The sequence below is a fragment of the Gossypium raimondii genome, chromosome 12 (assembly GCF_025698545.1).
Source record: "Gossypium raimondii isolate GPD5lz chromosome 12, ASM2569854v1, whole genome shotgun sequence".
NCBI classification, from domain to species: domain Eukaryota; kingdom Viridiplantae; phylum Streptophyta; class Magnoliopsida; order Malvales; family Malvaceae; genus Gossypium; species Gossypium raimondii.
Window position 1 is genome coordinate 2,194,763 of NC_068576.1, and position 27,165 is coordinate 2,221,927.

The 27,165-nt window shown below is 32.9% G+C and overlaps 4 protein-coding genes and 1 pseudogene across 6 annotated transcripts in view; 3 read left to right on the plus strand and 2 right to left on the minus strand.

Annotated features, from left to right (window-relative positions):
• Positions 1 to 1,884: 1,884 nt before the first annotated feature.
• Positions 1,885 to 3,004, minus strand: LOC105762754 (mediator of RNA polymerase II transcription subunit 32). Its single transcript, XM_012580637.2, has 2 exons — positions 2,824 to 3,004; positions 1,885 to 2,688 (listed from the first exon to the last, which is right to left on the minus strand). The coding sequence occupies exon 2, from the start codon at positions 2,666 to 2,668 to the stop codon at positions 2,231 to 2,233; it is 438 nt and encodes a 145-aa protein (XP_012436091.1). The 5' UTR covers positions 2,669 to 2,688; positions 2,824 to 3,004; the 3' UTR covers positions 1,885 to 2,230.
• Positions 2,815 to 10,964, plus strand: LOC105761898 (pseudouridine kinase-like; annotated as a pseudogene).
• Positions 10,965 to 14,099: 3,135 nt separating this feature from the next.
• Positions 14,100 to 16,820, plus strand: LOC105762756 (deSI-like protein At4g17486). Of its 3 annotated transcripts, none has more exons than XM_052624939.1 (5): positions 14,100 to 14,311; positions 14,925 to 15,035; positions 15,141 to 15,170; positions 15,751 to 16,038; positions 16,418 to 16,820. In XM_052624939.1, exons 2-5 carry the CDS (start codon positions 14,960 to 14,962, stop codon positions 16,657 to 16,659), a joined length of 636 nt encoding a protein of 211 aa, XP_052480899.1. In that variant the 5' UTR covers positions 14,100 to 14,311; positions 14,925 to 14,959; the 3' UTR covers positions 16,660 to 16,820. The 3 variants fall into 3 exon arrangements, with proteins under 3 accessions (XP_052480899.1, XP_012436094.1, XP_012436093.1); XM_012580640.2 differs by having other exon boundaries at positions 14,925 to 15,023; XM_012580639.2 differs by having other exon boundaries at positions 14,925 to 15,170.
• An 833-nt stretch (positions 16,821 to 17,653) lies between these two features.
• On the minus strand, positions 17,654 to 20,947 carry LOC105762755 (4-hydroxy-3-methylbut-2-enyl diphosphate reductase, chloroplastic). Its single transcript, XM_012580638.2, has 10 exons — positions 20,358 to 20,947; positions 20,042 to 20,238; positions 19,722 to 19,901; positions 19,494 to 19,625; positions 19,332 to 19,406; positions 19,140 to 19,245; positions 18,949 to 19,043; positions 18,589 to 18,774; positions 18,398 to 18,484; positions 17,654 to 17,893 (listed from the first exon to the last, which is right to left on the minus strand). The coding sequence occupies exons 1-10, from the start codon at positions 20,620 to 20,622 to the stop codon at positions 17,828 to 17,830; spliced, it is 1,389 nt and encodes a 462-aa protein (XP_012436092.1). The 5' UTR covers positions 20,623 to 20,947; the 3' UTR covers positions 17,654 to 17,827.
• A 4,839-nt stretch (positions 20,948 to 25,786) lies between these two features.
• Positions 25,787 to 27,165, plus strand: part of LOC105762757 (serine/threonine-protein kinase TOR) — a 13,388-nt gene continuing 12,009 nt past the window's right edge. The window contains exons 1-4 of the mRNA XM_052624845.1: positions 25,787 to 26,204; positions 26,411 to 26,749; positions 26,823 to 26,897; positions 27,058 to 27,162. Of these exons, the coding sequence (XP_052480805.1) occupies positions 26,085 to 26,204; positions 26,411 to 26,749; positions 26,823 to 26,897; positions 27,058 to 27,162 (639 nt within the window). The 5' untranslated portion in view covers positions 25,787 to 26,084. The remainder of the gene's footprint in view (positions 26,205 to 26,410; positions 26,750 to 26,822; positions 26,898 to 27,057; positions 27,163 to 27,165) is intronic.

Sequence of the window (27,165 nt, forward strand, 5' to 3'; positions counted from 1 at the left end):
CGGTGCGGTGCGTTTAGCTTACTTTTTGTCTCACGCTATAGTATCTAATCTCACCGCCACCGCTATTTTTACACTAACCGCAGGTAAACGCACCGCCCATCCAAACTCACCCTAAGTATTCCACATTTGTGCATATAAAAAATTAGGGTATTAAATAGTGCATAAACCTGGCAATTTAATCATGTCGATACATTTGACCCGGCAAAATTTAATGTTATAAAGGTGTAAGACATTCATTTTCTTTTTAATGATTACAATTTTATAAGCAAAAGGCACAAAACGAACGGCAATAATCTAATAAAATTTAGGTAAAAATATCATAAAAACTTTTATATTAGAGGTCGAGTTGCATTTTATTCTCTATACTAAAAAATGAATAAATTAGTTTCTATACGTTAAATCAAATAGCAAACTAAATTTTTTTTTAAAATTCGTCTATTTTTACTATTAAAAACTTGTCACTATATGTCAACATAAGGTGTACATGACATGCCATGTGTCAGTATCCAGTTATTTCATCAACCATGTAAATTTTTAACAGTAAATATTGATAAATTTTTAACAGAAATGATTTGTTTAGTTTTTGGCCTAATGTACAGAGACTAATTTGCTCATTTTATTAAGTAAATGAGACAAAATGCGATCCGACTCCTAATACAAGATCTCAATATACCTTTACCTGCGAAGGATGGATGGATATTAATCGATAAATTGAAAATTAAAATCAAACATCTCCTACTTATTAAGGCTATTTTACCAATCATATCCTAAGTTATGGATCGAAGAAAATGTGTATTTGATACTAAAAAACTAGAAAACCTTCAAAATACTCCATCTTGAATGTGAAAAGAAATCCCCACGTTTCAGTATAATTCCTTTTTTTTTCTTTTAATTTGAAAAGTTGTAATTTAGCACACTTAGGATTAATTTTAACCTAAAGAATTTTCATTAATTAGAATAATAAAGCACATTTTCATGAAATCGCTCATGCAATCATATTCATACGTATCATTTACGTAATATTTCCATTTTCTATGATTCTTCAGCAAGAAAGAGAAGACTCGATGAAGTATATGTTTACAATATCATAAATTGTCAAAAACATGTAGATGTGGTAATGTTTTCATCGAGTTGTGGACGTATATGTGTGTGCTTGTGCCAATGAAAATATGAAATACGAGCTATGTCATCAAAACCAGGGGAAGCCTTATTGTCTGTTCTTCATCAAAGTTGAAAGTTTTGAACAGGGTAATATGAACAGTCATTATCATCAGAAATAATAAAGAAAACTGTTAGATATTAACCGTAGGAAAAATCAAGATTGAAGCAAAATAAGCTATTAAACAACATAGTTGACAACGACAAGTTTGGTAAGGCAATCTAGTAACCTTTTTTAACTAATGTGTGTTGATAGGACTCAGAGGTGAGTGTCAGAAAAGGATGTCGAATATGGGCACTCAAGGAAACATAAAAAGATCTATCAAAGGATGTTAAAAGTTGAAACATGCACCATAACAATCTGTAAACCATGAATTGTCAAGATGCCCATACACTGTTTTCTTCTAACACATGACATTGCTCCATATTGCCACAAGTCTTAATTTTTGTTGATGTACCGGAGTCTAAAATCCATATTTGACGTGTATCCGGACATGAGTATGGGGATAATCCTCTAAAGACCGGATATATAGAAAACCTTTTTTTCAAAAAATAAAAGTAAAAGAACATACCAATGCAAAACGCGCACCGCACACCCCATCCACGCCTCAACCAAGTCCAAGCAATAAAGACAACACTCAATCAATAATAGTAACATTATATACTAGGAACAAAGACAAACGAAATACAGAATCTCATTTCACTTTACTAAACGTCTAATGATACTTTGTGCAAAAACAAATGAATTTATTGAACTCGTGATGATAAAAAAGTACATAGTATTGAGAAGGGATGCTTCCCAGTAACCAATATCCTGGCAGAGTTGCAGTATGATTTACATCATTAAATAGATTTGTAGCAGTAAAACAAAAGATGCCATAGAATTCTACAACATAACCACTCATATACCAACGGATTATTATCACTCCGCCAGCAACTTTAAACACTTACGATATGTCTATTCAATGTAAATAAGGAAATGAACATTAGAATTGAATCATAGAACTAACATGGGTCAGCATTCAAAACCACTTGTTGGAGTTGTAGTGTATAGAAGAAGAGCAAACAATACCTACTGAGCAGCATCTTCAGGGAATCTAGCATCGAAAGGGGCCGAAGGGTGGGCATGAGTCGCTGCACCACCAGCATTTCCCGAACCATGCTGCAGCTCAATCACAAGCCACCGTACAGCTTTACTCATCTGCTCCAAACGAACGGCACTGATGGGAGGAAGGCCGGTTGAGTGCTGCCCCGACTTCCCAGCCATATAGCCAGTGGCTTCATCGACAAGGCACTCGGATCCAATCCTTTGTTTGATGGACTCGACGAACTCCTCAGCTTGATCACAAGCCACTCTGAATAATTCCCATTTCTGCTTGAAGTTCTCCAAGGCAGCATCGGTGGCTGCCGTCTTTTGGGCAGCTGAAGATTCCTTAGTTTCGAGAACATGAGCTGCCGCACCAACAAATTCTTGGTAGGCGCTGTTTAAGGAATCTACTATGTTGTCCATTACTCTTCAATTCCTTGTAACTATCAATTCAATAACAAAAACCTTGAATTAATTTCCATATCTAGATTATACGAACATACCAAAATTACAAGTGTAGGGTAAAGAAATCAAATAATCCCGAAATAGAACCAAATAATTAGCAATTAATGGGATACCTGGAAATTCAATTGTCGTTGATTGAGAATCCTAAAAAGAAAACCAGAAAAAAGGAACGAGATTTTACTACAGCCGCCGAATGCGGAAGAGAAACTGCCGTAAAATTGGGGAATCACAGTGGGCTTTTGTTCGGAATTCGGATACTAGATCATTAAGTCATTTGCTTCGCTTATTTTTGGGCTGATACATCTATGTATAAATAAAAGATTTCGCTTATTTTGGGCTGTATAAATAAAATATTTAAATATGTATTAAATGTAGTGTATTTAATAAAAATATTTTCAATAATACTTATTATCAGCAATTTTTTTATTTGATTATCTAAATACATTTGAAAAATAATTTGCGTTACATTTTAAAAATATTTAAAAATATTTTAATATTAAAAATTGATTTAATGAAAAATACATTTTAAAAATATTTATTTTTAGAAAAAGTAAATTAAAGTCGTGACTAGTGTTCAAATTCGGTTAAAATTGAATTAACTGATCGAACTAATCTAATTCATTTAATCGTTCGGTTAACCGATCTAGTTCATTCAGAGGTCGATTAAATATTTTTTGGAATTTTAGTTAAGGGTTAATTTGATTCGAAATCGAGTAATTCACCGAATTAACTGAACTTAATAAATAATATTATATATTATATGTATTAGGCTATTAGCCCACTGTTTACCCACGCCCCAACCACCGGCCCACCCCAGCACTCCTACCCAGCCAATATACATTTAATAAATCTAACCCAATCCTAAAAACTAAAATTAATTTAATAAAAAATCCTAAAAACAAAAAAAAATCAAAAATCTCTAACCCTATTTTGATTTCTGGTATCCCAAAATTGAAAATCCTTTGAAATCTCCCAAAATCCATATTGTCGATAGCCCAACATCGACAACACACTCACCACCAATCACCACCATCCGACATGCACGTAATCCTCCAAGAAGATCTCTTATGAAATCCCTAAACAAGTAACCATAAATCCTTAATCCCTAATCTCATCTCCCCAAATTAAAAATCATCTGAAATCTCCCAAATTCCCTATTACCGACAACCACCAGTCACCATTGTTCGGTGTCCACCAGGTCACTATCATCGTATTAATATTGACTTTGATATCTCCTTTGTATTTATTCCCATCTATTTTTGCTAGTTCTTTCTAGAAAGTATAGAGAAATCGATAGTTATGTTCATAAATTTGATATTTCCTCTATTTTTCTCTCTGTTTCTCTTATCAAGTGTATTGTGGTTGTGCTCTGCTTTTGTTTTTCGGGAAAAAGCTCATCTTTTTTTTTTTCATTTTTGTTAAACAAGTATTCTTGATCCCAGTGAAAAACCCAAAACCAACAAATCTTTTACCCAGAGATTATGGGTTTCTGTTGAAATAAATAAAAAGAAAAAACTTTGAAAATGTATGAATATCTTATTAAGTGGATGTCTATCATGATCAAGAAAAAGTTTTAATGTATTTTAAATTATAATAGTTATTAGAATTAGATCTCTACTTCTTTTTAACATGAATGATAAAAAATTTATGATCTTCTAAAATTTTATTTATTCATATAAAATGAATAGGTATAAATAAAACATATATTAAACATAACAAATAATAAATTTATGTTACTAATAAATTATTGTGGTTAGATAATATATTTTTATATATCATACCACAACAAAATACAAATTATTATAATGTCAAATTAAAATAACTTTACAACTATAAAAGTTTAAACATAAACATTTTCTAACATCCACCTCTTATGACACAATTTCATCTCAAATTTTACAATGATATGAAATTATACCGAGAAGCTAAATATCCTAAAGTTCATGACAAGTAAGTACTTTTACTCACATTCCGCAATAATCATATATCTTAATCAAAATCAAAATTAAACCAATCAATTCTATTAAAATGAAAAAAATATCTTTACATAAAAATCACAATAACTAAATGTGTGAAGGGTTTTATAAATCCATTGAGATACGGATAGTGAATTATACAAATTGAACTTTTTAATAGAAATCAAATCAAATTTCAAAAGAAGTTGATTAGATTGACTTATGTTACCATGGATGAGAAGTAGTGATTATAAACATCCTTTGTAATGAAGAAAAGATATCATCCCCAAGCAAATATCAAAAGTAATTAAACTTTGAGAGTGAATCTTACTTCTCGATTTCATATAGATAACGATATCAAATCTTTCACTATCCTTAAGAACAAAAAGTAAAATAAGTTAATCAAAACAATGATATCGTATAATGAAAGGAGAATGAAAAATAATAATCGATATTAAACATTAAATAAAAGAAACTTCCTGTAAAAACTTTACATCTTGCTGTCAAAGATATTGAAAATCATGGAGGATAAATTTGATCGTCAATAAAAGGAACTATCACTTTGAGCAAGATTATGCCGATAACATGTTATAAAATACTTCAATGCCAAGACTTAGTGAAAAACTTCATATTTTTATTTCACTTTTGCAAAAATACTTCAATTGCACCCTTATTGGCTTTATACCTTTAGATATTTGGACTACTGGTCCAAAAACTCCACGAATTTAATTGTACTTGAGTTGCGTCTTTTTATTTTAATCAGTTTATTCTATATCTATATTTCTCAATAAATTTATTCAGGATCCTCCTTTTATTTCATTATTTCAATAATAATATTGCATGCAAAATCATTGCCGACCACTTTTATTATTCGGTTCCACATTTTCTTAAATCGACATAACTTATCGAGATATCTTATTTTCATTATTTTAAAATAATATTACGAATCTCTTCGAAGTTTTACTTATTAGTTATGTTTTGAGTATCTTCCGGAGCACTCACTTCCACTATATGATCATCTAGAAGAATTTTTATCTTTGGAATCGATCAATCAATTATTTATTATAACTAATTGTCCTCATGGGACTTTGATTCAAATTAAAATATTAGATGGTACATAACAATTGGTTATTCTTATTAAGTTCAGTAAATACATCTAACAGTTAACTTGTAATAAGTTATCCTTGTTGAACTTCGGTTCAAATTACTCTCCCTTAACTCATTCCAAATTATTATTTCTCTCCCTAATGTAAAGAAAACTTTCAAATCAAAATCATAATCACAAATCATATTATAATTGAATCTTGAATACATTCAAAACATTTAATAATATAAAGAAACTTGTAATTAACATATATTCCCAACTTTCTTTGAGGATTCACTTATCTTTGTGCGTTGTTGTGGAGCAATTGGAATATATACGCACATAAAAATTTAAAGATGAGAAATATTTAACTCTTGACCAAAAACCAATTGTAATGGGGAGTATTTATAACTTATTGGTTTGATACGTACAACACATAAAACAACATAATCTCATGTTGAAATAGGAAGTTTAGTTCTCATAAGTAATGGTTTAGACATTAATCGATGTGTTTAATCAATAATTTCTCTAAACTATTATGCATAAACTTTTACAAAAGTTTTCAAACTCAATCAATAAAAGATTGAGATATAAACTCATCAAGATTAGCAAGATGAATTGTCTTAATTACATTATCTAAAATTAATTATTTAAACAAGCAAAATTGCAAACAACATGCTGCAAATTAATAATACATATGTGATTATTTTGTAGATGCATCTACCAAAATCATATAATATCAAAATCATCCACATGGTGGATGAATCGGCCCATATTCGTTTCAGAAATGCAAGACATTAAATCTCAACTTTAGCTAGTGAGTTTCTAACAATCAATTTTTATTGAGAACAAACAACATATGAGAATTCTTTTAAATTAAAGAATATTCTAGTTTTTTAATGAATGTCCATATGAATTCTTAATTAATTTTCGCAGCATATATGACCCAGGATGGTCTAACTGGTCACGCCAAGTAGTAAATGCATTTGTATCAGTAAACTTTTATTTTACTTTAACATGTGTTTCAATTGTACTAAATTGAAACAAATTAATAATTTTACTATCATTACTTTTACTTTGCATCCACCTATAAGTGCTATTGTGACATTTACTACAAGGGTTTTCAAGCAAGCATTACGCAGCACCAAGATGTTAAGACTCTCATAGTATGTCATATACTTGATGCTACTAGAGAGGTGGTGGCTAGTGTTACTAGCATAGAAGCAATTGTAAGTAGGGTTTGAACAAGTTGTTTGTTTTATATATCACTAAAAGTAGGAACTTATATAAGTTTTAAAAGTAGGAACTTATATAAGTTTTAAGAACTATACTTAATTCTGTACTTCTTTTCACTCATTGTTTTGACTTAATACAAGAAATGTTTCTTACACTTGAGTGGATTCAACAATTCAAGAACACAATACATTTTGCTCTTTTATTGATGGTTGATGCAAATTTGAGTCCTCCTGCTTTAGAAGTTTCTTGCCAACGTACTTTTAAAACATCACTTTAGATTTGTTTCTCCGCAGTAGCAACAAAGTCAAATGTCCCAGTGGGGTTTGAACCTGTATCGATTGCAAAATCTAAAATAATTGCTCCGATTGTAAAGTATGTGAGTGCTCTTTCTTGTTGCAGTTTTATACTAATCCGTGATCTTATTTGTAAGTTACAGTTGAGTGATTTCCTTACAGTTATCTCTCTCTTGCTATCTTTTGGTTACTAATCAAGAGGTTTTCTGCAGATTACTTTTGCTTCACCTAATGAAGAAAATTAATCGCTATGGAAAATGCTTTATTTTCTCAAAATTTATTTTGTCCAATTAAAAGGAATAATTGTTCAACGGATGCTTTGTTCCAAATGTTAAAACCAACAATCTGGCTTTTGTTTGAGAAGGGTGTAAAAATTCTTGTTTTGACTATTGGTTCAAATGGTGTACTTTTATGCACTAAAGGGGAATTAATCTCTTAGAGGATTTGTTTGGAAAAGACATAACAACATGGATTTAGTCAACAGTTATTTGAAAATATGACATCAAACTATCATTTAAATTTGTATTCTGATTTTAAAGTTCTTAATAGAAGCCCAAATTTCTTAGCTATGCATTTTCTTGCACTCCCTGCATCTGTTGTAAGGCTTACAGGAGCTGGTGATTGTCTAGTCGGTGGAATGCTTGCATCCCTTTCTACAGGTTTAGATATGATGCAGAGTGTAGCAATTGGTATAGCTGCAGCTAAAGCCTCGGTTGAGGTGGACAGTAATGTACCTTCTCAGTTTAGTTTGCCAACAATTACAGGTACCTTTGATTTTAGATCATTATTGCTTTGGGTATTGTTTAAGCATTAGTTTGTAACTTAAATATTTATATGAATAACGTGGAAGCAAATTTCATTCCATTATGCATGTGATGTCATGATTGTATATTCATCTGCCAAACTCTTACAACCTCAATCTAAGTTGTAATGTCCGAAGAAGGGGTATGGAGTTTTGGTAAACATTTAAAGTTAGAGCTATATGTGCTTGCCTCTTTTATTGTTATACCAAAAAATTATCTAAAAAATTGTGACTTGAGCTTTATACACCATATTTGTAGAATAAATAACAATGCAACCTTATATTTTTTCAATCCACACAATGCCAATGATATAATATAATTAACTCTTTGATTGAACTATGAATTCCACTGTTGCTAGTAAAGTCATGCCATACACAAGTTATGTACCCAAAATACCGGCTATAGGCTTGGTCATCTTTAGAGCATAAGCATCCACTTATATCAAAGCACATGAGTTACATACACATGATCAGTGACTGACTCAGGATTTAGGTAAATCATGCCATGAACGTCACAAGTGAATTAATTCAAAAACGAATTCAGAATTAATTCATCTTTGGTCTAGTCTAATGTATCATTCTACCAATGAATACATCTATGTCTTTACTCATGGAGTCAACTTCTTCGGTAGCCAAGACTAGTCATCTTCCCAATTGAAATTGTAGACGACAAAATAATCCTTCTCAGTATTTGAATCAAATGCTCACTTTGATTCTTTTACAGGATTACAGACTCATTTAGATTATCTACTGAAGTAAGTTATCTTTCTCGCAATGTAAACGTTCTTTACAATGCTACTTATCTTCAGTTTGAACTTTAGAGAAATAATGAGCTAATATTTGCTTGTCACAATTTCACTATGCATACAAAATATAAAAGATATAAATACAAAAGACATAATAGTGAAATGTGAAATTAACTTTATTTATTTATTTATCGTTCAAATAAATAGAAAATAGTTACATGTTTAGTACAATATGGGCACATTTTCCAATAGGGCTTTACACTAAGCCAATCTCACTACATTGAAAAAGTATTGGAAAAGTTCAAACACTTGAATATCAAGAATTTGAACACTCCATACAATTTAAACTTCAAGTTAAGTGAGAATAATGGCAGGGCTATAGCGCAACTTAAGTATGCCAGTGCAATTGGAAGTCGATTGTATGCATTGTACTAGACCCGATATTGCATTTGTTATGTGCAAATTGTTGAGATTTACAAATTGTCTTAGTACCAATCATTGGAAAGGAATTTCTAGGATTTTTGGCTATCTTATGAAAACAAAAAAATTTGAGATTATTCTATAATGATTATCCCACGGTACTAGAAGGTTACTCGGATGCAAGTTGAATTACAAGTCTAAGTGACAATAAGTCCACATCAAGATGAACTTTTACGATCGAAGGTGGTGCCATTAGTTGGCTTCTAAGGAACAAACTTGTATCTCACATTCAACTATGGAGGTTGAATTTATAGCCTTGGTAGCTACTTGCAAGGAAGTGGAATGACTAAGAGATCTCTTGCTAGATATAAAGTTGTGGCCACAAAGTAGGCTTGTTATTTTCGTATATTATGATAGTGAATCCACCATGTCTCAAGTATACAATAAGGTGTACAATGGAAATTCTAGACATATAAGTTTCAGACATAAGCATGTGAGACAATTGATTAGAGACGGTATGATAACTGTTACCTATGGTAAGTCAATTGACAATTTAGTGGATCCATTGACAAAAGGTTTGTCAAGGGATTTGGTTTAGAGTACCACCACTAGGATGAGATCAAAACCATTCTAATCGCGTCATTAATAATGGAAACCCTACCTTATTCTAGCCAAAAGTTAGTTTCGAGGTTCAAAGGGTAATAACAAGTTATCAAATGACAATGTGAACTAAGAATAAGGATTTAGTGTTTATGTTTTAAGAGGATGAGTTTTACTCTTAATGGATGGACATTAATTGTCATGAAATCCACCTATATGGACATGAAGTGGTGCCGCTTCAACGAGATTTTATTTATGGTTTTCTCTCATACATGCTCATGAAACGGGATGAGCACATGGCCATAACGATGCTAAAGCAAATAAACTCTTATTCTAATACGTTATGGTTATGTGAAAATTTTTTTATATTAACTTTAAGTGTGATGGTTCAAGCGGCTAGCCATCATTCACTTTGTTGATACTTTAAGAGCTTGTATTAAAGGAATGTTCAATCTGTGAACACCCTTCTTTATGTATAATCCTTGTATACTTATTTTGTGGCATTAGTCATCTAGTAGGGGATTGTTGGAAATTGTAGATTGCAAATTAATTATTCATGAGCACTATTAAAATTAAAAAGTGATAATTTATCATCCAATGGATACATTTCCATGGGAAATGTTTCTTCTAAGAAGTATGTCTAACATGAAGGGTTGTGACTCTTCAAAATAGTATCCATTGAATGCATATATTTCTTCTAAGAGGGACCATGATGGTCACAATGTACATTACAATCAATCCAATTTCAGAAATTAGAGTAAGAGTTAGAGAATTCATCGATTTTGCTAAACAAAGGAAATTCAAAAGCTTCGTTGTATCCCGGGAGGACCTTTGTCTTAACCCTATAGCAACTTTGTGCGGAGCAAATAGTTCTCTTTGGAAAGTGTCACCTACACCTCGAGGTCTACTGTTTAATTCCATATAGTCTCCGAACATATCATCTCCATTTAATATCTCTAACATTTAGATCATCATTTCTTTGGGTATTGTTTAAGCATTAATCTGCAACTTAAATATTTATATGAATAATGTTGAAGTAAATGTCATTCCATTATGCAGGTGATGCCAGTATTGTATATTCACCTGCCAAACTTTTGCGACGTCAATCTAAGTTATAATGTCCAAAAGAAGGGGCATGGAGTTTTGGTAAACATCCAAAATTAGAGTTATATGTGCTTGCCTCTTTTACTGTTATACCAAAAAAAAAATAGAAATTGCGAATTAAGCTTTATACACCATATTTGTAGAATAGACAGCAATGCAACCTTATATTTGGTTGGCATGACCAGGGATTTAAATAGCGGTCCGATATCGGAATAGCGGCCGCTATATAGCGATAGCGGCGCCGTCCGAAACCGCTATTGCTAAAAATAGCGGTGTGAAGCGGAGTCACACCGATAGCGGTGGATTGCGGCTGCAATTTAACGGGTAACGGCCAATTACGGGAATAACAGGCCGCTATTTCCGTTATTTTTTGTTACAGTGGTTAAAGCAGCATCGGATTGAAAAAGACCCCTTCTTTTGAGCAAGAGTGAGTAGTAGCTAAGATCTTGAGGTTTTCAACGTACTCGCTGTCCATGGTTGGGTCGATTCTGCCGGGGCCGGTGGAATTGTACAATCGACGCGAAACAGCCGGGCAATAGGATATGCCGATTGTATGACCACCTAGAAAACAAATGAGAGCACTTTGAACAGCCGAGAAGCCTGAGAACATTTCCCCAAAGGAACAGTGAAGCAAAGATGAAGATGATGAGCCATGAAGCGACAGTGATGAAGTTGAACTGATATACTTGAAGCAATATCCATGTTGCTGTTGAAACCAGAACAACTGTTGCACACTTGCACTCACTTTCTTTCTCCTGAAATATTTTTGAAAGAAAGTAGTTTGGGGGTGTATTCCTTTGTGTTTTCAAGTAATGAAACGTTGAATTTGTTGATTGAAAAAATTAAGTGAAGAACAAAGAGGAGTTTGTTTGATTTACACATGCACAAGTGTAGAGAACAACGTGGAAGCCATGCAACAGTCGGTAAAACTGGAGAACTAAATGGTCAAGTTAAGCCCTTGGTTACCAAAGAGAGTAAGGAGAGTAGTGAAGTTGTGGAAAGGGCTTGGAATGTTTTACAATAAGTTGTGGGAATTTTAAAAAAATTCACTACCGCGATACCCGCAATGACCGCAATAGCATCTGTTATGTCCGCAACCGCGATAAACGCAACGCGACCGAAAACGCGGCCGCGACCGCAATTTAAATCCCTGGGCGCATGACTATATCTTGTTTTCTCAATCTACTACTAAACTGATATTTTTTTAGATTTACCTATTATAAAATTTGAAGGGAACATATACTGATCTTTGTTGTTGCAAGGAATTGGATTGCTTTTGTTACCAAGGTATTGTTTGTTTTGGAGATCTAAGGTTTGTTTCTCATGGTTTTACTTTTTTTTGAAATGCATCCGAATAAGGAAGGGCGAGCTTTGTTTCCCGAAACCATAATCCAATCCTTGACTAGATACCTCAATGCTCATGGATCCATGTGTTTCCAGTTTTTTTTTCAGAATTTGTTCAACCATATTGGAGTGCCCTTCTTTTAGTTGATAGAAGAATTATTAATATTTTTACATTGATTATTAAAATGCTTTGCTTGTGAGTCGTCAACTTTCGTTTTTCAGTTTCTAGTTCGTCTTTAAAGATATACTTCAACACATCGTAGCAATTGCAGATAACGAACTTCCAACTCCTCGTAATCAAGAATTACAACAGGATATAGGATTGGATAGCTCTTCCACATTTCATTTGAGCTAAACCTAAATAATGAATAGGGTTCATGGCTATGGTTGGATGGCTTCGGTTCAGTTCATGAGGCTTGTTCAATGGGGTAGTTGGATGGATTTAGCTCATTAGTTTGAACTGGGTTGATGGTTTTAGTTTTGATGCAAGGAATTTAGAACATGATTACTGGATCTCTTCTCAAATCTCTCAATAATTAATAATTAAACTATTATAGAATCACGATTATCCAGATTAAAGCTGGCCTGTAAAGTAGAGGATTATTCTTTTGTTACAATTTGTATATTTTTTATATGAAAGCTACTATATAGATTTTTATTGATGAATTTGCTTGGATTTCGAATATGGTATCCACATTATCGTATATTTAGGATATAAATGTGTATTTAAAATAACAAATAATAAATAATGAAGGGCAATGTCTGAAATTATTAATAATAATAACAATAACATATATGCAATATGTACGTAAAATAAAAATATAACTTAAATTACAAGTAAAAGAAATTTAGAAACGTAAATATATTATATTAACAATATTAAATGCACTCAATTGTTATTTATAATATCGTCATGTCAAATAGACTTATAACACTATCAACTATATTATCAAAAATATATAAATAATATGGGTAAATAATTTTAAAATAAATATTGATGATATACAAATTTTTCTAAATTCAAATCTACCTTACTTAGATTTTACCATAAAAACATATCTCTTTCTGTGTCCGGTGAAAATGAAAAAAGCATCAAGCAAGGGAAAACTAAAATATTCTAGCAATTGGAGGGTTTTTTAGGTCAACTTCTGCAATTAGTCCCTGTATTTTGTGTGAGGCGTGGATTTAATTCCTATATTTTAATTTGATTAATTTTAGTCTTTATATTTTCCGAATTGAAACTTTTAATCTTTGTATTTTTAAATTTTGAAAATTTGACCCTGACTTAAACAGTGACAATTAAACTCGTTTCGTTAAATCTAATTACTAGTCATTTATTATGCGTACGATTGTAGGTTTAATCCATATTTTTCAATTGGATTATTGTAAGTCTCTATAATTTTTAGATTTTGAAATTTTAGTCTTGACGGAAATGATAATCATTAATCCATTAACTGAATTCCTAGCGAGTAATAAGCGGAAACAACAAGCTAGTATGACATTACGTATGTATATGATAATATATTTGTCGCATTAGATTTTGGAAATAGCTAAACTTAATAAATTTAATTGTTATCATTTAGAGAGGACTGAAATTTTAAAATTCAAAAGTACAAGGACTACAAATGACCAAATTAAAGTGTAGGGATTAAATCCATAACTTTCATAAACTACAGGGACTAATAAAAATTTTAACCTTTTTTATTATGATAGCAAAACAATACTTTACTAGAAATTTAATTTTATACGTGTTTCTCTTAATTTATAGATTTTAAGTTTTCCAAGAAATGGAAAGGACAAATAGTTTCTGTAAACTGCAACTCCAGCTTTGGTTTTTGTCAGAAGAAACAAAAGAAACAGCAGAGCCAAATGTGTGGGTTTCAGCCTTTCAGTTCACAGCACACCCTCCTCTCTTTACTCTGACTCCTCACAATGCCTTTTCCCTGCATTTTGGCTAACCTTTCCTTGGGGTGTTCTCAATCATGGATCTCTTCTCTTGACACTTCTCTTCACTGAGGCCTGTTTCTTTCTTTCATGCTTCTTATTCTCCATTTTTCCTTTCTATCATTGTGTGTACAATGTGTGCTTGATTTGGAGGTTTTCTAACATGGGTTTGGCTCCTTTTATAGTTGGTTGATTTGTTTTTGCATCTTTAGTGGCAACAAATAGCTGCACTGCTCCTCCATGTTCTTTTAGTTGACTTTCATTGTTTAGTGTTAAGATTGCAAAGTACCATTACTTGGTTTCTCTTTAAACTCCATCTTTTGGGGTCTTTCGATCTGCCCCTTTGAAAGAATTTTTTTCCCTTTATATTGCTTTAAGTCTATATGGAGACTTGCATTTCCTTGGTAATGGTGCCTGCATTATATTAGTCCAAAATAAGAAAAGTTCCAAATACAGTAATGCTTGAAATCTTGAATCTAATGGTAATTTATTATGAGATCTGGGGTGTACTTATATGTTCATTTAGACTAATTGTGGTATTTTCATTCAACTGAGTATTTTAGCATTGAGGACTAAGAGATGACTTCCATTGGGATCATAAAGCTGTTAGATTGTCAGCTGAATTAAAACCCTTCGCATATTTGTATTTCTCCCAACATAATATAGGTGTCATTGTATATCTGCAGGTTGGAGCTAGGTATTGATTTGTTCTTCAGTATCAATGAAATTGCAACCAAAACATGGTTGGCACTCTATTATGCCTCTTCGACGCCGAGGCAATTCTGGTACTCAATTTTGTATGTTTCCGAAAGCAAAGTCGGCAGGCTGTAGTCCTGGCAATGCTCCTGTCTACCTTAATGTGTATGACTTAACAAATGTCAATGGCTATGTTTATTGGGCAGGTCTTGGTATCTTCCACACTGGGGTTGAAGGTTAGCTTTGTTTCTTTGTTCATCAGTTTTCTTGGGCATTTATTTGGCTTGAAACTGTTATAATGGTATCTAAAAGTCTTCGAATGCAAAAGATGTCAGTCATTATCTTTCTTTTAATTTGCAAAAGCGTGAGACCGTTATGCAACTCAAGTAACTAGTTATTGCTTTTGCTACTATGCGATCGCATTGGCACCGGGGAAGCATAAGGTTGTTGTCTATTGTTAGGCCGGGAAGGAGGGACCAAACAGTGAATTGGTGCAGATTTATTATATCAGAAACTTAGCATTTGCCCTCTAATTGTTCACCGATAAATGCTCTGCTATGATATGACATGAGCTCATCTTCTTTAGACTAACTATGATATGACAAGTAAAATCCTTCATTTTCTCCTTGCTTCATAAATTCCAAGATGTATTCTCAAGGTTTCTTTGGTTATCTATAAACAAGCAAGGAAGTGTATCTGATGGCTGTCAATCATGAGACATGAAATTGAATAAACTTTTTTTTTTCCTCATAAAACAAGAAATTACATAGTTTTGCATTATTTTATAGTATTCTCATGATGTTTGCATGCTTACAGTTCAAGGTGTAGAGTATGCCTTTGGAGCTCATGACTACCCAACTAGTGGAGTATTTGAGGTTGAACCTCGACAGTGCCCCGGATTCAAGTTTAGGAAATCAATTTTCATGGGAACAACATGCTTGGATCCTGTCCAGCTAAGAGAATTTGTGGAACACCAATCTGCAAGTTACAATGGTGACTCATATAACTTGATTTATAAGAACTGCAACCATTTCTGTGAAGATATATGTTACAAGCTGACAGGGAACCATACACCAAAGTGGGTGAATCGACTTGCAAGAATCGGTACTATAAATTGAGCCTAAAATTCTTTGGGGTCAACAACATATCTTTGCTTGAATGCTTTAGTATATATGTTGGTGTTGATGGAGCCTTAATGAACTATTCTAACCCGAATTTTTAATTCAACACTTTAGGCAACCCTTTCTTTACTTTATGCCATTGAGAGTTGCTTATCACATGTTACTTCCTACTTTTCTAGAGCACGAGGTGTTTAGTAGGCTTATGATATACACCTTATGCTGAAGCTATATTATTATTGTTGATAGAGATGATTTACCGATATAGATTATAACCGAAGCAGAATCAATGGCTACAGTAACCTGTCTTGTTTAGGTCATTAGCAGTCGGTCTTCACCTTGTTATTTTTGGATCCTTCTTGTAGGTTCATTGTGCAACTGCATTCTTCCTGAGGCTCTTAAAGCGTCTGCAGTGCGCCATGACCCCAACTTCCGACCTGACAGTGAAAAGAAGAGGCTAAGAAGTGCCTTCAGTTGCTTATCCTCAATCTCAATGCCTCAAAAGGAAGTGTCAATGTCTTCCCTCTTTTTGCACTCTCATTATAAAGGCTGTCTACCGCCATGGGAGTTAAAGAGATCAAAAAGCAGCTCATTGAAACAACAGTGAGTAAGGCTATTATTGAAGCACTGGTGTCACTTGAAGGGGCAAAATCTGTACAAGTTTTTTCTTTTTGAAAGTCAGCAATGGAGTTTTTCTTATTATTTCTTTAATGACTCTGTTTTACTAACCGCAGCTTGGGAAGTTGATTGGTTGTTGATGTTGATTGATTCCGTTGTTCCGTATTTTCCCTTGCTTTTAGGTGTTTTTACAGTTTCATCATTCATTGTGTTTTACAAAACCTGAAATTAAAAAATATATATATTCTTATAATTAGATTTAAATAAGATATTAGTTTTATTATTAATATGGGCTGTACCAGCTTTGTCCTAGCTCCAGCCCTATCATGCTTATAAGACTGGACATGTAACCTGATGCAAAGAGTGGTCTATTAAATATCCAGCTAGATTGTGTAGGTAGCTCGGGTCTTGAACAAATCTATGTCTCATGCGTCTTAAGTGTAGGTCCTTGTGACGATGGGAAGAAAGTTTCTTTTCTTTTCTTTTTTTTTTATCATCATCATTTTTATAGATTGATCTGCAAAGCTGTTTATTTGCTAGTTACCGACTATGAGATTGTAACGTAGAACTGGGAAACAGAGAAACGCAGGAGACGAGCATCTTCCACTTTGTTATTCGCACGAAAGGATCATGTTTTGGGGGATAAAACGGTAGTATAAAAGAACAGAAACATAATATAAGGCTTTAAACACGATTATGACAAAAAATACTATCACACTTACGCGTTATCAAATTTACTAGAGGCTAAATCAAACATGCATTATTTGTTACCTCTTAAAAATGTCAGATTATAGACTAATCTAAGGTTGCTTCATATTAACACAGATAAAGTTCTTTAAAAGAAAAAAAAAACCCCCAACTTCTTTAGTATTCAAATCAAACAGGACGGCTGATTTAACTAAGACGTTGAACTAAAGGCAATGTCTTTAAAACACATGAAAGCTAATCCGGTTCACTACTCTTCACCCTGGTCTAGATCTGTGTACTGTGAAATGGGTACTCAAAGTTTACATATATCATAAATAAATAAGAATATATACAGTAACATACAGCATTAGAGTTCAAGGGTACATGCTATTTCGCTGTTTTAATTATATTGACAAGATTGTGCATACCAAACAAGCATCAAAGGCTGATGCACCTCTGTAAACCTATATTTATACTACCCGCAACAATTCTTCGCGTTTTATATCAAACACCTTGATGAGGGCCTCCTCGACAACCTGGTTAATACAATTAAGCAGAAAAGGGTTTGTTATATAATGTACGAACCAGATTGTGTTATAAAAGAGAATCATGATATCAGCTCATACAACATGTACGGTATGATCATTGCCTGCATTAGCTACAATCCAATAAAGTTGCAAGCTGTGAAGTTCATACTATAAACAAGTGATCTCGAGTCTTTACAAGAATAAAACATTTAGGCTTTATTGGTAGTCATTAGAGTGAATAGATGTTTTTTCTTCCCATCCATATACTAGGTAGGTAATATATCTTATTTATTCAAAATGTTGTTGTCGTTGTTTTTTCCTGATAAGGATAAAAAATAATCATATTTCCTATTTTCTTCCTCACTTTCTCTCCTACAGAACACTTTTGAAAATGTTTTCTCTCACTCTTAAACACAACCCCTTCCAACCTCACTTTTCTACCCTACAAAGCAAGGAGTACAAAAAGGACATACAATTCATGCAAATTATAAGTAAACCAAACTGTACAGTTACCTTATCTGGTGTGGAGGCACCAGATGTAACACCAATTGTGATGGGACCCTCTGGTAGCCAGTTTTCTGTCTCAACCAGCTCCCCATGCTGCCACAACACAGCAGATGCATAGTCAGAATAAAAATTGCAATTTTTTGACTGGCATAATTAGAAGTTGATTAAGAATTGGATTAGTTTGGATTCAGACTTACTTTCAATTTGTGAGCTATTCTGTTTCCTGGACCTATTCTCTGCTCACTGTCAATCCAATATGAGGGGATCCCATGGTCCTCTGAAATTTCTTGAAGATGTGAGGTGTTGCTTGAGTTCCACCCACCGACTACTAACATAAGATCCAGGTTTTCCTCCACCAACTTATACATTGCATCTTGTCTTTCCTGTGAAAAAGATGATAAATCAAGTTTAATTCAATGACTAACAGAAAAATTGGTATATAATCAGTTGAGAGGCAAGAATACGTGAAGAAACAGTATATGCTGTAAAGTCCTCCATAAGAAAATAGATTCAAAAATTTATAAAGGAAACCAAACTATCACAAATGCTTGACTTACTTGTGTTGCATCACAAATTGTGTTAAAGCTTATAAAGTGATCATTGACATTTTCCACTCCATATTTTTGCATCATTGTCCTCTCTACTAATTTTCCTGTTAAACCAAAAATGTAACATGTGGCTCAACTCTCAAATAGCAATTCCTTGCAAACAAAAGGTGTTTTGTGATAGGTGCATGAGTGCCACTAACCAATTTCCTCTGTCTCTCCCTTCAGCATTGTTGTTTGATTCGCAATGCCAACTTTTACCAGGTCACGATCTGGATCAAATCCCTTTGAAGTGGCATATTTAAATTTCTGCAAAAGAGCTGATAATCGTCTGAACATTTTCACAATGGCAGGTTCATCTTACATATGAAGAAACTAAAAAACAAAGACTATACCTCCATAAATGCCTCTTTGGTTGAGCTAGATCCATCGAGTTCGCCTCCAAGAATGTAATCACAAACATATATTGCCTCCACAAATCAAACAACATGGAGAAACAATTTTTACAAACAATTATAAGAACACAAGAACAGAATACTAGCCACTTTATGACATACCTCAGTCATATTCTTCACAATGATATATGCTCCAGCAAAAGATGCAGTCGCGATTGTCTCCTCGTGAGCATATTTACCATGGATAATTGATGTGTAGTCTCCTTTCTTGTGCTTCTCCACAGTGTTCCATACCTTCAAAAGAAATAAGAACTCGTGATTTCGATGGTCAAAAGTTGATAACAGAAACAAAAATTACTAAAACAGCAAACCAGTTACAGCAGAAGATACCTTAGCTACCCAAGGACAAGTTGTATCAACAATTTGTACATTTTTCTCATTCAAGGTCAACATCTCGTCAACTCCAGCTCCAAACGCAGGGAAAACCACAACATTACTCTTGTTCACTACATCAAACTGTTTTTTCCCTTCTTCAATTGGAATAACTTCAACTTCCATCTCCTCTAATCGCTGCAGTTAAGAAAAAACTATATTTATGTAAAGAAACTAATAAACCCAGTAATTCATTAATTTCAAAGAAATTTTGTATCATTTTATAGTATAATCTGAGTAAAATAGTACTAGTAGTGGAGAAAACAGTAAGTATAGACCTTATTAACAGTTGGATTGTGGATAATTTCATTTGTAAGCCAAATTTTCTCATAGGGAAACTGTTTTCTGGCTTCATAAGCGATTTGGACAGCTCTCTCAACTCCCCAGCAAAAACCATATGCTTCAGCCAATTTTACCCTAACATTTCCCCATGTATACTCGTTTCCATTTTCCTTCAACTTTTTTATGATATCACCTGAAATTTTTTTATCCAAAAAATATCAAACTTTCTACCAAAATTCAAATGAAATCCTTTCTATATGTTAAATAAATAAGCGGATTTTCCCCCTTTTTTCTATTTGGAGATTAACTTACTAGTGTACTCCTGATTCATAAGCTCGAGTGTTTCCTCCTTGTGACCGAACCCCTTCCGGTTATAATTCTTGCTCCTCGTCAAGTCATGTCGAAAAGTCTTGGCATCGAAGTTATCGAGATCCACAGCTACGGAAGAGGAAGAAGCAACATCACCGGAGCATCTGACGGTGAGAGGCTTCCGGAAACTTAGAGCTCCGGATTTTCCGCCGAAATTATCGTAAGCGGCGCGGATGCAGAAGCGGTTTACTTGCAGAGAAGTGGCCATTAGACAGAGAAAGAGAGAGAAGATGGGGGAAATCCGGCGCAGGGTAGCGTAGGGAATGTTCTAAATTCAGTGTGATTAGGGTAGGGGGTGAGTGCGCATTTTTATCTTTGCACAGGTATGGTGCAACTCCATGGATTTCGTTTGATAGTTAATTAGTTATTTCTTTGTCGTTTTGTTTACTAGAATCGTTGGTTTTTGGTTCTCTCTATCGAGTCGACGTTGACGTAATGGCCGTCAACGGTCTTTACTTTTTAGTTCCCCTGCTCCCCTCTTTGCCATCCCGATCTAGTGCTTGTTGCCAGCCAACAACGCTTCTCAGCACTAGTCACTGGCTTTCATCTTTTCTTTCTTCATGATATTTAGATTTTGCAAAAATATATAGACAAAGTAAGGCTGGGTTTGGATGGTTAGTGGGTTTCCCTACTGTTAGTGTAAAAATAGTGATGGCGGTGAGATTAGATACTATAGCGACACTGTAGCGTGAGACAAAAAGTAAGCTAAATGCACCATACTACACCTAATCGTCCATCTAAACTCAGCCTAATAAACCTTGAAAGACACCCGAGCTGTAGGTGGGTAGGTATAAAACACAAAAATCAAATATTAATCTTAAAATTTTTAGTTTCATTATTCATCTAATCTAAAATTTATTTTAAAATTATAATTTATTTTATTTTTTAAAATGTTAAAATAATAAAATCTATTGTATTTTTAGAAAAAAAAATGAAAGAAATATCATTAAATCAAAGAAAAAAAAACGGAGAACATAAACCAAGACTTCTAAAACTCAAGTCAACAAATTCATCCATGCACTCGAACTTAACATTCAACTCTCTTTGTGGAAATAAGCTCAAATTCATTACAAATAAGTTTAAACAAGAAAAGATAGGAAGAAAATTTCATTCTGTGTGGTTTGCATAGAATAAAATCAGTAAAGAAAATAAGTTTAAGCAATTCATTCGTTCATTTAAGAATAACTAGTTTCTAGTATTACATGTGCAATTATACATTTTTTTTAATATTACATGTGCAATTACGCATTTAATTTTAATTAGTTTTTAAATAATGTATTTTAATTATTGTTACCTATATAATGATGAATATATACATAGTTTATCTTCTTATATATTTTTAAATTTGTATATCATTTAAAACTAAAAGAAAATAAACTATGTTGTTAATTTTAATTAATCAAATAAAATAAACTATATAAGAAAATAAATTATGTTGTTAATTTTTCTTTAATAAAAGGCAAATCAATATGTAGTAATTATAACAATAGTTCATGATAAATAGGAAATATATTTAAATTAAATTAATAAATATATTTAATAATAGTAATTAAAACCAATCGTTGGAATTTCTTTTCAAAACAAACACATGAAACATTTTTCACTTGCACCGAACAAATAATAGATGGATAAAAAAACAATTTTAAGAGTGCTTGCTTCACATAATATAAACTTATAGAAAAGTTAAAAAGAAAAAACTAAAGTCAGCTAATTGAGTGTTAGTTCGATTGGCATCGGCATTGTTACCAGTGCAGGAGGACGTGAAGCACATTATACCCTAATTTAAGGGTTTTAGGGCTATGGATAATTTTAGATATTATATAAGAAAGAGCAGATGTAATAAAAACTTATAATCGTATTAATGTTAAAAATAATAATATCATTATATGTCGAATTCTTTTAACTAATAATTATAATTTTCAGAATTTTTCTATATGTGTTACTTAGAGTTTAATCATATGATGAACTTTCTTTAGTTTAATTTTTTTTGAAATTTGTGGTTTTATATATATTATTATAGATATAGATTATAGATGAGTATTAGAATGGAATAAAATGTGAATAATTTATTTTTGGTTACTTTAGTCTCTCTACTTTCATTATTTTAATCTTACGTGGCCCCTACAACACCATTTCTCTGATTCTTCATTCCAAACATTGCCGCCTTCTGTCCTGGTTTTTACATTTTGATTACCATCTTCTGTCTGTCTTAGAGAGTTTAGTTGAGTCAAGTTCAAGTAGCAAGCACTACACAGTAGGATGAAAAGAAGATGATTGCTATCAGACCAAAGCCAAAGCACCAATCATTGATAGGATCATAACACAGACAAAGACCAAACATCATAGGACTCATCACATATATTTTTTTTAAGGTCCTGCAATATACTGTTATAAAATTATAAGATACATGAGGGGGACAAGGATATAGGCAGGGATATAAACATAATGATACATGATATCAGCGGACTCTGAATTTGCTGATCTGACCAGCCCTGGAGATACTAGGAGGCAAAACAATAAGATGGATAGGGCATCGATGAGGGTGAGCCGGAAGAAACTAGGAAAGACATTAACTAGGATGAAACATGCCTCGACAAAAGAGATACAGAAGGCTGCAATGTTTGGAATGAAGAACAAGAGAAATGCATCTCAAGGTTGTTTCCTGACTAGCTCCACATAAAGCACAAGTCGAGTCATCCGTTATTGATCTTCCACATCGCTTAATATTAGTCAACGAACGGTTGCGACTTAAAAGCCATAGTAACTATCGCACTCTTTTAGGAGTAATCGTCTAAAAGACTTGCCATAGGAACTCTTTAGGATCCAATTTATTCTTTGTAATTTGCGTGTAAGTAGCTGCTATAGGGAATCTATACCACTTTAGTTTCCTCTCCACATACATGTATCATTCCCCAAACTAGTCCTTGGTGGACACATTGAAGCAATACGCAGGAGCATAGAGTGACCGAGATAAGAGGCAAAAGAAATCCAGTTGCACCCTCCATCAGGATGTGTCATGTTCGCACTCGGACTTTCTCACTACTATCGATAGTGACAGCAAAAGGGACCCAAATCCGGGATCCACACATCAATCCAAAATCTTTTCGTTTTACCATTGTCAACCGACCAACCAACATTCTTTTTAAGATCGCTCCATACCTTTACCAAGTAGCGTCACACATAAGTGCAATTATTTCTGCTATTGAGTTTAAACACATTTCCCTCATTTTATATTTTGACCTTAAAATTCAAACCTAATAAGCATCCGGATTTCTTATGATTTTAGGAAAGATTTGTTTTGGTCTCGTAGATGACGAAAACCAGGGCTTGACATCTGTTAGAAAAAATAAATAAGAAAGATTGAGACAATAAAAAATAAAGTTAGTAAAATAAGATGGCTTTAAGGCATATAGAACATTTTGCTAAAGTTTTTTACATGCTTACAAGTAAGATACAAAAAAAAGTCCTCAACACTGCAAGTAAAATAGTAAAATTGACTAATAGTAATAGAAATGTCATTTATATGAATACTAAATAAATGTATCTTTTCGTAAGATTCCCTTCCATAAAGATATATCTTTTAATGAGATACAATTTTATAAGATTACGTTGTCTTATAAGTAACTTTATATAAAGTTATGTCTTTATATATATGATAACTTTACATGCAAAAGTTATGTCTATACACCAACAAGTGTAGGGTGCAATAGTAAGGTATGTTGCACTCCTAAGAAGAGAACGAAGTTCGAACCTTGGAGATGGGTATTGTTGGGAGAGTCAGCTACGAACCCTAAAAATGAATCGGTCTAAACAGTATAATTATTCATCGATAATTATAATATACTTGACTTTTCTATACAATAAAATATTATTACCTACCAACACTATAAACTACTAACAATCCCCTCTGCTAGTTTAACATGTTTGTAACTTATTTTATCATTTTCCACACAAATAAATATCATGCATACAAAATGATATCTCTCAATTTAAACTATCAATTAACGAATGTATTTCGAATTCTAATGAAATTGTTGGTGTCCAAAGATTGAACCACTACTCCTAGTATTAGAAATGGAAATACACCACACATAATATTCATTTATATTTTGTCAAGATTATTCACTTTTAGCACTAATATGACCATGTACTTATCTTATTCATAATAAACACTTCTTATGTCTATATAGGCAATGTTCTTTTAATGTTTCCATTACTTTAGACATTTAAACAATAAAGAATTAATTTCATTAAAAGTATTCAAACACGCCCTTTGTAATGTAGTGGACATTAAACTTGTTTTAGAATGAGTTTTACTAGTGCATCACAAACAAATAACAATATCTTATTTTTACTATTTGAAAGTTGGATTTCCATTATTGGTGCCTAATAATAAGGTCAAAACTCATTTCTAATAGTAATACTACTATTATGTAAAAATATCAACTTCAATCCTTTTCTTTCTTTTTTTTTAAATTGGCATTAACAATTGATTTTATTTATCGACTTAATCGCTCTGGATTTAAATCCTTTATAAAATGCTCTTTCTTTCTTTCTTTAAAAAGAAAAATTCAAATACATGTATTCAATTGTATTCTCACTTCTAAAACTAATCTTAAATTTTAAACTAAAATTAATCACTAATTATTTATTATATGATTTATATGCAAGTACAACAAAATAAGTCATCAAGTGCTGTTCACAACAAAATTTATAATATTCTTTAATTAATTTAAATATGTGGATTTTATAAACATACAATTATTGTTTTCATATATTCGATTTTCCGATACGTAAACTAGTTAATATTATAAACATAAATTATTAAATTATTATTATTTTTAACTGGAGTCGGTTGTACTGTGCGCAGTTATAAGTTGTTTCAACGATCGTAACTAAATGTTAGTATCAGTAATTTTTTAATGGATAAACTTAAAAAATAATTATTTTTGTTTGTTTTAAATTACATTATAGTTATTTATGTTTAAAATGTTTCGTTTTAGTCATTTATATTATCGTTTTATTATAAAGTAATCACTCTATCGCTAAATTCCGTTACCTTCCTAACTGCAGTCCTACGTGGTAATTAACTGTCAACTTGGATATTCAATTGTTATGATGAAAATAATTCTTTAATCAAATAAATTTAATTTAGATTACCATGTAGTACATTTAAGTTGTCATTTAAAATTTATTTGGACTGTCACGTAAGACCGTCGTTAGGGAGGTAACGTAGCTTAATAGTAGATTGACTATTTCGTAATAAAATGATAATATAAGTGACTAAAATTTAATATTTTAAATATAAATGACTAAAATATAATGTGAGGAAAATAAAAGTGATTACTTTTGGAGTTTATTTTTTTTAATTTGTCTCTAAAAAAAAAAAAAAGAGGTGCAGAAATTCAAGAAAGTGTAGTGCGGCCGTCGTGAAGGGCTCTCTGTCTGTTTTGTCAAGTGAAAGCTTGGTGGTGTGCGGTGTGCACATAGAAGGCTTAATTTTAACGTCATTATTGTTAATAATTAGTAAAAACTTATTATCGTTAGTATAAACTGCAATCCTCTTCAGTTGTTGTCTCTTCGAGTGTCGTTGGGTTCAATGTTTTCAGCGAAGATCTGAGGAACTTGGAACAATATAAACAGTAGATTGGGGTTTTAGGGAGGTCTTACATGGCGGCAACTTTACAGAGCCTCCGCTTCTGTGGGCCCGCCGCCTCTGTTCCGCCTGGCGGAAGCTTCGAAACGCTCAACCGTATACTGGCCGACCTCTGCACCCGTGCCAACCCTAAGGTAATCTGTTTCCGCTTTACTCCCTTGCTTTCTCTCTCCTTTGAAAGTGTATACAATTCGTAATTCCGTTTTCTTGATTCTTGGGATTTTGGCTAAGTACTACTAAACCCTTTAGCTATTAACAATAAGATCACTTCAACAATATATAATTGATTATATTTTCATCGAATGGATTTCTAATTTTCGCTCTGCATTATTGCGAACAGGAGGGAGCTCCTTTAGCATTGAAGAAGCACTTGGAAGAAGAAGCTCGTGAGCTTAGCGGGGAAGCATTCTCCCGTTTTATGGACCAGTTATATGACCGAATTTCAAGCTTATTGGAAAGTAACGATGTTGCACAAAACATGGGAGCTTTAAGAGCAATCGATGAGTTGATAGATGTGGCACTTGGGGAGAATGCCTCCAAGGTTTCCAAGTTTTCTAATTATATGCGGACTGTGTTTGAGGTTAAGCGTGATCCTGAAATACTCATCCTTGCTAGTAAAGTGCTTGGCCATCTAGCTAGAGCTGGTGGTGCAATGACTGCAGATGAAGTGGAGTTTCAGGTTTGTTGGTATATCCCTAATTTTTGTAGTGTAATTAGGGAAAATTATCAAGTATACGGCTCTTATTTCTCAGGTCAAAACTGCCCTGGAGTGGCTTCGTGGGGAGAGAATAGAGTATCGCCGTTTTGCTGCTGTCTTAATTTTGAAGGTGCGTGGGATGTGGAGTTTTTATTGTTATTTAGGAACGGATTCTTGTAAAGGATTATTTGTTGATTTTATAGGATAAATTGCTCTATTGTTTAGTGACTTTTAGTTTATTTTTGCTGAAAAAATAATTCTATTGAAGGATTGCATTGTTATTACTATAGGAAATGGCAGAAAATGCTTCCACTGTATTCAATGTTCATGTACCTGAATTTGTGGATGCTATTTGGGTTGCATTGAGGGATCCAACATTGGCTGTTCGTGAACATGCT

What these genes read in the sequence shown, in the direction of transcription:
- LOC105762754 (XM_012580637.2), bottom strand. Translation starts at nt 2,668, where the DNA reads ATGGACAACATAGTAGATTCCTTAAACAGCGCCTACCAAGAATTTGTT.
- LOC105762756 (XM_012580639.2), top strand. Translation starts at nt 14,960, where the DNA reads ATGAAATTGCAACCAAAACATGGTTGGCACTCTATTATGCCTCTTCGA. An exon ending in CTTCCACACTGGGGTTGAAG is followed by an intron (nt 15,171 to 15,750) that starts GTTAGCTTTGTT and finishes GCATGCTTACAG; the next exon opens with TTCAAGGTGTAGAGTATGCC. An exon ending in GAATCGACTTGCAAGAATCG is followed by an intron (nt 16,039 to 16,417) that starts GTACTATAAATT and finishes TCCTTCTTGTAG; the next exon opens with GTTCATTGTGCAACTGCATT.
- LOC105762755 (XM_012580638.2), bottom strand. Translation starts at nt 20,622, where the DNA reads ATGGCCACTTCTCTGCAAGTAAACCGCTTCTGCATCCGCGCCGCTTAC. An exon ending in CTTGTCCTTGGGTAGCTAAG is followed by an intron (nt 19,626 to 19,721) that starts GTATCTTCTGCT and finishes TTTCTTTTGAAG; the next exon opens with GTATGGAACACTGTGGAGAA. An exon ending in CCAAAGAGGCATTTATGGAG is followed by an intron (nt 19,246 to 19,331) that starts GTATAGTCTTTG and finishes GCTCTTTTGCAG; the next exon opens with AAATTTAAATATGCCACTTC.